Raw genomic sequence first — 12,455 nt, 5'->3', positions numbered from 1 at the left:
GATGAGAGGTATACTGACAGGTTCTAGGAGCAGACAGTTAAGGGAGTTGGAACAGGTATACTACCTACCATGTAGAATTCCTGCAGCCATTTTTGCTGGAGATCTGCAGGCTGGGAAAACAAAAACAAGACATTCTTGAGCATTCACTGCCTGAGACAGAAAACAACAAATATTTATAAAGCCAAAGGTTTACTGAGCACTATTTGCCCAACTCATCAATACAAACAATACAGCATCTGTAGCAACACCTTTACGCACAACTGTCACTCACACAAAGAACTGATAAAACGAGACAGTAGCAGGACACATTCACTAATCTACTGGGCGAGTGTATCCGAGCACCAGAGTAGCAAGCTACCCCAACACAGAGTACAGCTACAGACTATGCCGCACCCATGAAAGTTACACACACACACAAACACACACACACAGCAGGTACAGTAAAGCGCAACAACCGCACACACCAAACTACATAAATATAAAATTTTCTAGCTATCGTAACCAAATGCTTTAATTCTATTAAGGACTTCAGAGGCGAAGATTATGCTTTACTTTCTTCCTTTATTTTCTCCAGCAGCCATATAAAGCAAACAATCTTTCCCACGAGAACTAAGGGAATACTACAAGCGAACCACAACCAATCATAGCCCATCGTTGTCCATAATAGTGCTTTATAAGGCTCTACGAAGTATTACAACAAGTAAAAACTTTCTTCTTGTAAGTACCGAACAACATTATACCATCACAGCATTTAATACAGATATATAAGGATCAATTCTATGAAGAACTGTAATGTCCAATGAAATACTGTATTAACTTGCATTTGAACATTTGTCGGAAAGTCTTACTTACTCTGAAGACCTATTTTATTTATCTTCCCTCATCTCTTCCTCTGGGTGGGGGATTTACCCTTGATCACTGGGAGGAAATAATCTTTGCCTCCAAGTCCTTAATAGAACTAAACCTCTCGGCTACGATAGCGAGCAAATTTTATATTCTAAACAGGGACATCTTAAGGATTTTGGGGGCTCTGGGCCAAACGTATTTTGGGGGCCCCTGTTCGGAACAGCTTTGAACTTATGATCCAATTTCAGCTCTTTCATTCCCTCTTTGGCCTGGTCCCTGACAGTGCACATGCACACTTGTCCAAATCCTAAACGTGTTTACCTCTAATATTCAGGGATAGTGGCATGTGTTTTCAATATTGTAACACCGGAGCAGTTCATACTACAAATAATCTCTGTGGCACCCTACCATTTCTCCTATGTAAGGTCCTGTTTTAATCTACAAGAACCTTTTTGTGGATGTTGCATAAAACATAAACACAACATTTATCTGCAAAATGTTTGTAACAGGCTTTCACACATCACCCACATTAAAACTAAATTAAAGGAAAAAGGTATTCAAGTTCATCGGGGCCCGACTCTCTGCAAAACAGCGCTGCCCCCTGGGGCAGGGGCCCTCTGAAAAGTTGGGGCCCTGGACCAAAGCCCAATTTTCCCATGTCTTAAAATATCTCTGAGTCTATGTCAGGATCGGAGGTGAGGATTATGCTAGTTTAAAGCTTCTTGACAACTAAGGTAGCCATATCAAGGACTGGTTTGAAATAGAACCTTTGAAAGGTTAATTTCTATGACCAGTGTGCCGCATTCATAGCATCCTCTAGTCTAGCACCCAGTGCAAATGCCGTTAAAGCCATTGCAGCCCTGGCTAAACGCCCACCAAATTTCTTATTGTCATTGCCTGCTTCCTGCATCATCCATCAAACCCACCCGGCGATGGGTGAGGATGAGACTGCCCTATGTGGCTTCCTGATAGCAATTAAGAGTTGTCTCTGTCCCGGAGGGCGCAGTTCCTCCTTCAAACTTTCATAGGCTTTGATGCAACACACCACACAAAACTTCAAACAATCCATTTGTTCTCCTGGAAAAATGAAAAGTGACCCCTTCTGGGGTGAATACATCTGGTAAAGTCCAGGACTCTGACATCCCAAACCCTATTTATGTCTGCAATGGCAGAATATTTTGGTTCAGGAGGAAGGGACAAGTAGATGCCTTTTAACAGTTTCTGAATCATCGGATGTTCACCGACTGGAGGGCCCTCTATAAGGAGGTGACCTGCAGAAACAGAGGATCAAAAGGTGTTCACGGATCGATAAGCCATCCCTTTGCGATCCATGTGTGCTAGAAAACTCAGGATATGAACCATACCTGCCCCCACAAGACCCATGTACCACTGCATACACCATCGTGACCAAGCTGATTTGTATCGTCTAACCGTTTCCCTTTGTCCAAACCTTGGATAGGAAGGATTGAGCGAGGTTCCAGAGGTCTGGGATTTGCCATCTTTCCCTGAAACCGCCATGCCATGAGTGTCTTGTGTTAGCAGGGGATGAGTGTTCCTCAACAGCTCCCGGAGCAGATCTGTGAGAAGGCGGGAGTCGGATTGGAAAATCCCAATAAAATTCCAGAAGAATCCGGAAACCACACTTGAGATCCCCAATTTGGGGTCACCACTACTATATCCGACTGCTGCTTCCTGCCCTGGGCCACCAATCTTAATATCATTGTAAATGGTGGGAACGTGTATCCCAGTTCCGTGCTCCAGTCTTTGAGGAAGGCATCCAGCGGTATTGCAATAGGTCCGGCCACCAACAGAAGAATGTGAGCAACTGATGTTCAAGTCTCACGGCAAACAGGTCGACAGTGAAAGCCTTGAGGTTCGAACAACTCGTAGAGATCTTGATTGCCAATCTGCTGCTTTTTTTTTAAGCATCCGGTACTCTACAATCTACAAGACTTGACTGTCTAGGCAAAATTCCCAGAAGTTATTGGCTAAGTCGGATAGGATTATGTGTCGCAGTGGTGATTGATGTAATGCACTGCTGCCACATTGTCCATTTTTAGAAGGAACTGGCCCTGAATTCTGTCTCTGATCTAGCACTGTACTGCGAAGGAGCCTGCAAGAAGTTCCATGCAATTTAAATGTAATTGCTGTGCTTGAATTGATCATTTTCTGCCTGTAGAAAACTCACCACAACGGTTTCCCCATCTTATCCTTCTGGCATCTGAGTCAATGATGAGATCCGGATTGAAGCCGAAGATTGCTCTCCCGTTCCAAGCCTCCATTTGGGCGACCCACCACTCTATTTCCTCTTTGGCTTCGGTCAAGAGCGGCATCAAAGTGAGACCATACGGTAGGGTGAATTTGAATGTGTGAGAGTTCCATAGGAATTGCAGGAATCTTCGATACGGAGGGAAGATGGGGACTAATAGATACACGTGATTCAGATCCACCCTTTCTATCCAATTGCCCGGCGATAGCAGATCACTCAGTACATGGATTTTCTCCATTTTTAAGTGGCGGAACACCAGCCACTAGTTGATTCCTGCTGGTTGATTACCAGCCGATGAAGGGACTCCCTGTCAAACAGGAGTTGCATGGCATTCTGCTCTCAGGGTATCAGTTTACATTCCAGAGGGGCGACAACATTTGAAACCACATTGCAAATTGAGGCATCGACCACCTCATAGTACTCGTCACTCCAGGGGAGACAGAACGTGTAGTCATCTTCATACGAAGACTTTGTAGAGCCTTGCATTGTGAGAGTAATTTTTAACTGGGGTTGCCAGTAAGTATTAGTGAGCAAAGTGAAAACGGTTTTGAGGCCTGAGGAGGACAGCAGTCCCACTCTTGTATATTTGTTCATGGGGCCCAGTTGGACCTGTTTCTAAGGCCTGAAGAGGACACAAGTCACCCTCAGATCCTTGGATGGGCACCCAGGTCAGTGTCCTGAATGCGTTATTTAAAAAATATATATATATTGGCCACTTAATTTGAGCCAGTGATTGCAGGTAGGACCCACAGGCACTCATTTTTGGGGACTGACACTTATTTTCCTCAATGGACTTTCATCCAGAGCATGAGAGAGATAAACACACAAGGGAGGAAGATGAAAATAGAAAAAAGCAAGGCCTAGGCCCCCCAACCGAGTCTGCGGGGCCCACAAGCGCACCGGCCCGTTCGGGCCGCCCAAACATGGCATGCATCACCTCGTGGAACGTACGAAGCTGGGCGGGAGTCGCTCCGGGCCCCAGAAAGGGAGGGAAACGCGGAGTTGACTCTTCGGGCTCCGCGCCCTGAGCCGCGGTAGGGGCACCACCCACGTCCCTCGTTGAGTCAGCCGACCGACGAGGAGAAGTCGAAGAGCGACGATGCTTCTTCGACTTCTTTTTATGCTTCGACCTACCTGACCCCGAGTGCTCGTAATCCACAGTTGGTGACATCCACTCTCATTAAGGTTGTTTTGTTGAATAGTTTTAACATTTTTGGTTTGCTTGCAATACGTGATTCTTCACATCATTAAAAACATCCCTCTGTTCTTGATCCTATTGCAATACTTGTCCATTCCAATACTTGTCCCTTTCTGAGACTGACTTAGTACTGTAATGTAATACAAGTTTCGAGTAGTGTTCTGTCTAAATAGTATCTCAACTGCTCTTTTTTTCCAGTCTGGTGCCATTCTGTTTGCTTTTAGCAAGTCTGTTTTAGGTTTAATGCATTTCCCTGAAGGCATATGCCCTAAGAATTCCACCTCACGCATCCCAAATTGACACTTCCTTTTTAGGTCTCGCCTGACCCAGCGCATGCGCTGGTCTGGCAAGACTTATTGAGAGGGCTCCAAAAAGTGCTACCAGGCCAGCCTAGAGCTACAGTGCATGTGCGCGGGCGCGCGCGCCGCGCTTTACCGCGATTACTTTCACTTTCGCGGCTGCAGGGCCGCTTTGATGTTTTGATCGCGATCACTTTCACTTTCGGGACCGCACGGCCGCTTTGCATAGCCAATAGGTCTCGCTTTTGGGACCTTATAAGTATTTAGTTATGTAACTGTTGCATGGCTAAACACTTATAAGGTCCCAAAGGCGAGACCTATTGGCTATGCCAATGCTTGTTTAAAGTGAAACCAGCTTTTCCAGGATATCTAACATTCTTTCTAATGCTTCATTGTGTTCCTTTTTGGGGGTTTCTATAGACTAGTATATCGTCCTGAAAATACTGATCACGTTTTCTTCTCCAAACAGACCATGCATATGTCTTTGATAAATCAATGTCACCACTGCCACACCAAATAGAAGTCTTTTAAATGGAATGTACTTTCTGATGTTTTAAATGCCATGATGAGTTTAGAATCAGGATGGAGTTACATTTGACCATACGCTGATTTTAAGTCTAGTTTACTATGTATGTTTGCTCCATCCAGCGTGGTTAACATTTAGTTTATGTTGGGTAATAGGTAGCTCTCTAAAATTATATTTTTGTTCACTGTGCCTAAATCACTGGGAAAACATATTTTTCCATCCCTTCTTTTTGATATGACCACTGGAGAAAGCCATTCAGTTTCTTCTACTTGTATGATAATATCATCTTTTTCCAATTCTTTGAGCACATTTTTTACATCTTGGTGTACGGATACTGGTACCGGTCTCATATGATGGCATATAGGTAAACAATTTGTTTTTATTCTAATTTTGTATTCACGGGCTTTTAATGTGCAGATTATTTTAGCAAATAGGCTTTCATGTTTCTTTATTAACAAACCAATTTATTTTTAGTGCAGTTAACAATTGTTTGCCATTTCCCGGCTTTAAAGTTAGGCCCAGTTCATACTGCGATTTCCATCCTGATATAGCCAGTTCTCGTTTGGTAACATATACTTTTGAGACATAACATCTGTCCTTAAAGTCGATTTTACCTTTCCAATATACTTCCTTCATTGTATCCATTCAATCTGGCAACACTATCTTTTAAGTCCATGTCAGGACACAACATTTCTCATGTATCTGTGGGTAAAATTGTATATAGTGAGCTGAATCCACTTCTAATGTCACTTGTTTGTTATCAATTTTTACCTCACAACTTGGTTTATTGATTTGTGTGCTATCTTGCTGTCCTTTATTGACTTTGTCACCAATGCTTAGAACTATGTGCTGTATATCATTTGATATACCATCTTCTTCATTTTCTTCTGTGTAATCTACTTTTTGTACAGTTCATTATTTGATCTACACATACATGCAAAGTGAGCCCTTCCATTGCATTTATCACTTCTTTTGTCTGTTGCTGGCAGTTTTTACTAAATTATAGATATCGGTCACTACCACATCGATAACAGCACTTTTTGTTGTCTCTCAGAAAACTTTGTATGTTGTGTAAAGTTTTCCTTTCTTTGGAATTTTCTTTTTGGGTGTTTTTAGATGCACCTTTTACTATTTTTACTTGCGATACCACTTTTGTTTCAATTTTCAATTGTTTTAAACATCACATAGATTGTTTGTGCATCCTTACAGTGCTGAGTGTAGCATTTCTACTAAGAAATAATTATTCTTGTAACTTAGCGCCTTTGCACAGTACTATTAACTGGTCTCTCACTAATTGTTCTGTTTTGGCTCCGAAGTCATTTGCCACTGCCAGTTGTTTTAACACATTTATGAACTGTTCAATATTTTCATTTTCTCATTTGGGGACTACCAAATTTATTTAGTTTGCTTCCTCATACGTCTCTACTATAACATTCCCAGGGGAATCCTTTCTAAGTTTGTGTTACTCAAAAGCTCATTTGCGTTTTATTCATAAGCAAGTCAGTAATAATGCTTTGCGCCTGTTAGAATTGAAATTGGTACAATCAAAATCTTTGATGTAATTTGAGTGTTTTTTTCCACAGAGGCCACTGAATGGGGGGTTCACCTGAATTGTCTAAGAAAAATGGGGTCTATTTGCTGCATCCACTGTTGTTTTGTATAAATATTTACTTGTAGTATGTCATGTTAACTTTGCTAGCCTAAATGTCTTAACTACTGTTTTCTTTCTTACATTTTTTTTTGTAGAATTGCACACTTACTTATAATATACATCTTTAAGCGTTTTCTCCTCAAAGCTTGGCTTGAAAACTGCGCAATAAAACCAAAAACAAAAAAATCAAATATGGTTTCTTTTTCCCCAAATATTTTCTTTCTTTTATGTGAGCCATGTTCAGTTTTTTTAGTTTTTCTAATTTATTTGGTAGCTCCCTCACCTGGCCATTACTAATTCAATATTGATGTTTGAAACAGAAATCTTATTCGCGAGGCAGTGAAGTATGGCACTCTCCAGCTGACCACTCCTTGTGAATGTCAGTACAGGTCTTGATCGACTACGAGCTGTTCTCCTCCATGAAAATGAAAAATGAAAATGAAAAAAGAATTTGCTAAAGCGCACTGCTGCCAAGCGGCTTCCTGGCGCTGACACCTCGTCCAGACTCACAAGGACAGTCCCAGAGAGCTAGTTAGGGAAAGCTTGGGAAAACAGAAAAGTTTTAAGGGCCTTACGAAAGTGGGAGTAAATAGGAATAGAACGAAGGAAAAGAGGAAGACTGTTCCAAAACCGGGGGGCCAGGACTGAAAAACGAGTGCCACCAATGCGGGATTTACGGAATCGAGGGACATGGAGAAGAGAAAGTGAGGAGGAACGGAGAGTGCGACTAGGAACGTGGGGAGCAATGAGAGAGTTAATGAAATAAGGAGCGGAACGGGCATAAGCCTGAAAAGCAAAACAAGCAAGTTTGAAATAGGATCTGAAATGCACGGGGAGCCAGTGGAGACATGCAACTCCACCACACCCAAACCGAAGTTGATATGCCCGCCTCACATGGCAGTGTAGGATTAACCGCAGTCAGTCTCTTTATAGCATACGCTGCTACCAACCAGAGTGCCATCCCGCCCATCTCCGCCAAATGAAGCGGCGATAAAATGGAGCAGGAAAAATGAAGTAAAAGGTAAGTATTTTAATAAAGAATCAAAATGAGATCGGTAGGGCGGGCTAGGGAACAATCGAAGAACCAAGTTCCCGCTCTCTTCTCATCAACTGCTGAGCACGCACTTGTTCCCATCGAGTTCCAAGCCGGGAACATTGATGGGGCTTGGAGCAACCTACAAAAGCAGTGAAAGAAGGATCACTACAGGCCTTCCTGTTCAGGATATGTATTTGGAAGCCCCCAATCTCAGTTGTTAAAAGGCGTGTCTACCGGTACAGACCTCAAATACATCCTTCAGGTTTATGGTTAAGATGTTCACCTGTACTGTAGTCCCCTGCAGAAGTTTAGGTATCAGCTTTCTGTTTTGTCTACAATACTATACTTTCAATCGGAGTCCTGGGCCCTCTTCCAGAGTGGTGCTGGCATATCCTCCGTTTCTGTGAAGCTACAAGTTGCTTCATCTATCCCTTCATTGTCCAGAGTCTTCTGTTACTGCAAGCAGCCTATTTTGAAGAGCTTATGCTTGTCTTTATGTGGCTCTGGCAATCTAAGCTTTGCGACCTCTGTTTTCCAGTTTCGAGCACTCCTTCGTTTTCAAGTGCCACTCCTAGTGCTTGTGCCTTCTCTGACTCTCCAGTTTTCCCTCTCCTTTCTGTAAATCTTATGCAGTTTCTTCTGATCAACTGTAATTTACTGTTAAGGGGCCAATTATAAGTCAAGTGTAATGATATCCCCTGGTGGGATACTGCTCTGGCCTATCTCGACATGTTCTTGCACCCAGATTTCCGGATTATATCATTTTTAGGTCATGCCTACAAGACAGCACAAACTGTTTGGTTGCAAAACTGCTATTGTCAGATTACCAAGATCCTACAGTGTGCCTAAAGCCTGCCCATTGCTCACTATTGGCTGGCTCTATTGTCACTTTCATTTGCTTGCTTCTTATTCGATAGCTTGCCTTGTCCATCCAGTGCTGATCCCTCCTCAGGAGTGTATTCCCTTTACTTATGTCCCTCCATAGATCACTTTAGGGAGCTATGTTTTTGTTACATACTCCACGAGAGTGCATGTGTTTTCCTGCTGTCTCCCTCGGGTGCTGGTCTCCCATATCCACCTCAGTGTTGCTTGTTCATCTGCTTATCTACCCCCACACAGCTCTTGTCACTGTACTGTCTACCCACAACCTGCAACCTGTGTTGCTCTTTTGCTCTCATGTTTTTATGGTGTTCACTCCCTCTTGAGCTTTGCCACCTGTTCTTCGTGTGCTACTTTTCCACTACCCCCTACCACCTTCTCCGCCATTATCCCCACCGCCCCAAACATGAGTGACCTTTTTTTGTTTTAAATTGACGCTTTGGTACTTAAAAATCTTTGTATTTTATTACTTGTATTTCAGCGCCATGAAACCAATTCGCGAACGTGTTAACATACCATTTATCATTCCGAGAACTGTCTGCCATTTTGGATTGGTAAATAAAAAATAAAAATTAAAGTAAATCGCGGCAACATCATTTTGCTGGTGCGAGCATGCATTCTGATGCATGTGCATCATCAGTGGGCTGAAGCAACAGCCATAGCTGCTTTTTTTTCTTTTTTGACAATGCTGCACAGTATCCCTACCACTAGGAGCAATTGCCAAAGACAACAGTTTCCAAAGATGAGACATATTGGGTTTGCCAATGCTTTTTACATCTCTGGAAGGGAGCTCTCTAGTGGTGACTTCTCAGCTCCTTTTAAGAAAGCTGGACAATCCTTTCACAGTTCCTTGTACGGAACTCCCAAAAAACAGTAAGACATCACTGCTAGGTGAGTACTCCTCGCTGGTAAGAATCGAGTAACAAAGAAAACAAAAGTAAAGTGGTGACAGATCCTTGTGCGCACAGACACACACTGGACTACATGGTATGTATGCAAAAAACATCATATACCTCAAAGACGCAAGTACTCAAAAGTGTAGGCAGTATTTACATATGGTCACCCAAGGTGTGAAAATCACAACACCAAGAGAGGAACCTTTGAGCTTAAGCAAATATTTTATGGAAATCTCCAAATGCATCTCAAGTACAAGCCACGATGAAGTTACAAATAGAAAAAAAAATCTTTATTCCAGTCTAGATTGCACTTTTATAACTCCAGTGATTGTGCGAAAAAGCAAGTATTGGCAAAGAAAATACATCTGACTTTGCCAAGCTGGTGCTATGGTTATTATTACTATTATTAATTTTGTATTGCCATGATAGTCCAGAAAAAGAAAAAGATGAAAAAAATGAAAACATACCAGAAGCTAAACATGGTGGCCAGATGGTTACAATAAAAGTATATTAAAAAAAAGTACCCTTGCATATAATTCTGATAGAACGGTGTCGTGCAAGAGCTGTCTGGCGGGCACGGGTAGGTACAGAAACAATTTTTTAGTTTTAATGCACATCACAGAAAATATGACTCTTATTTGTGCAAAAGAGGGTATGATCGACTTTGAATCCGATGACATGTTTAAACTACAAGGAGGAAATGCTGCAAATCACAGTGCCGACCTCCCCTATGCAATGCTTTATGCTGTAGTGTGAAGAAACAAAACATGAATGATAGGTCTACAGACCAATAGAGGAAGAGGGGAAACACAAGGCATATATGTATGTATTTTTTTAAATTTTCTTTTATTACACGAGGCTTGTGTTGTGAACAATTAAAGCTGCCTCTATGCACTACCTAAAAAAGGAAATCTTCGTCAGGCACACACAAAGCGGACACAGGCACACACAAGGGCGGACGACTACATTACGCACACCTGGGGGGACAGATTGTACACACACTAATTTGGGTCACTTTGTGTATCTATAATAGTGCCAATATCGGCAACAGTTATCACAACACACATAAGTACATAAATAAAACACACGACACTGAATGTAAGTGGAGAAATATTGCTGCAGGTTTATTAGCATAAGCAATATGCAAACATGGTGGGTTATCTTACGGGCGATCCCAGGGCAGGCCAGCCCCTATGCCGCCTGCCCGTCTGATAAGCCTAGAGTCACCATGGCAACGCCAATTGGTGTATACCTAATGTTGGGAGGGTCCCCCCCTCCCATCCGTGGACCACCAGTCCACTTGCTTCACACGCCCCCCCGTGATGGGTGGGCGGAGCATACATGGCAGCCCCCGGTTGCTCAGACCCACAACCGCCTGTCGGATAGCGGGGCGCCGTCGGTCTTCCAGTGGACACGCTAAACATCCCTGGGTATCCTGGCTTAGCACCACGCGGTGCTGCTGCATGCTATACCCCTTGGTATGTGCAGACCCTGGATCGCCCTGTAACTCCTCCACAGCCTTGGGAGTGGCCACCGTCACTACCAGGGCCCCCCACCAAAGTCCCCTATTATTCGCAACCCGCAGCTGCCAGTGCTTCCCCTAGATCCAGTAAAAACAACTCCATGCCTAGATCCGAGAGGTGAACCCCATCGCCTTTCAGACATCCCGTTGATTTGGCGTGCAGAAGGCCATGCCTGATGAAGCCAAAGCCTCTTTGCTCAGTGAACTTGCGCATGGTGCTGTTAACTTTTCTTCTAGACACCTCGATGGCGTCACCTGAGCGAGCACCATGCCAAATCGCGCGTGGTGTCATCTCAGACCACCACAGTTCACACGGCCCCAACAACACGCTCAACTTGCAGAAAGTATCCCTCATGTCTTGTAGCAAAGCTCTCCTTCCTAGTGATGTGAGGTCATTCCCCCCCAGGTGAACCACCAAGAGGTTGGGCGGGAGCCACCCTCCCCGGAGTCTCTGCTTCACTTTCCGTAACAGATCGCACCAGCGCAAGCCTGAGAAACCCAACCACGTGATGTCCGTGTTGGCAAAGCCATTCTGCCACTCTCTTGCCTCCGCCCAATGTGCCAGTCTTGCAATAATTGAGTGACCAATTACCCACACCTTCATACCTAATAAAGAGAAAATTGGTTTTGAGTATATGTTTATTAAGCGGAAAACATCAGCAAAACATCAGCACATCTACAGTCAAGGTATACGTCAATCAGGAGCCAGCGAAAGGGGGGAGGCCTGAAAGGATTGTAGGTCCCGAATAGACAGCCCAACCAATGTGTCCCACTGTCCCCACGGCCACTCCTAGGGCCGAATGTATCGCTTGAAGCAATGCGATTGCCAGCGCCCCACCTTCATGATACCTTCTGCGGGCAGTCCTGCCAGGAACGCTGTGGTGGCCGCACCTATGCGGAACGAATGGCTGCTGAATTTTTTGTCCCTAACCTCATGGCCAGACAGCCTTAGGCAGGCCTTGAGGATGTGGTCCACTTGAAATCTAGTGACCGGGAGGCCATCCGGATGCACCAGCAGGTAACCCGCCCCCCGCGGGCGAAGCGGCAGGTAGGTTCTGACCCAAGCTACCGGGCAATATCTCTCATCCCCCAAGCTGTGTAGCACAAATAACCTCCCCCGCCCTAGCTGGTCAGTTTTGGACTGTCTCATGACTATTTTCAGGCACCCCGGCTCCAGTTCTACGTCTTTTACGTTCAAAGCCACCCCCGAGGAGTCAGATTTTGAGCGAGCCACTAGTTCCCCGATCCTAAAGGCACCAAAGAAGGCTAGGGAAAAACAGGCCGAGAACAGTGTAGCTTCGTACCCTGAGTGGGTGACCCTACCCATCTACAT

General features: G+C 44.1%; 1 protein-coding gene across 2 annotated transcripts in view; it reads right to left on the bottom strand.

Annotated features, from left to right (window-relative positions):
* LOC146785184 (inositol polyphosphate-5-phosphatase A-like) overlaps window positions 1-12,455 on the bottom strand; it is a 342,688-nt gene that overhangs the window by 247,900 nt on the left and 82,333 nt on the right. For both annotated transcript variants that reach the window (XM_085634048.1, XM_085634049.1), the window contains exon 2: window positions 69-110. In XM_085634048.1, the coding sequence (XP_085490174.1) occupies window positions 69-110 (42 nt within the window). The remainder of the gene's footprint in view (window positions 1-68; window positions 111-12,455) is intronic.

This window comes from Triturus cristatus, chromosome 11 (genome assembly GCF_964204655.1).
Source record: "Triturus cristatus chromosome 11, aTriCri1.1, whole genome shotgun sequence".
Taxonomy (NCBI): Eukaryota; Metazoa; Chordata; class Amphibia; order Caudata; family Salamandridae; genus Triturus; species Triturus cristatus.
This window is presented reverse-complemented; position numbering and strand designations above follow the sequence as displayed.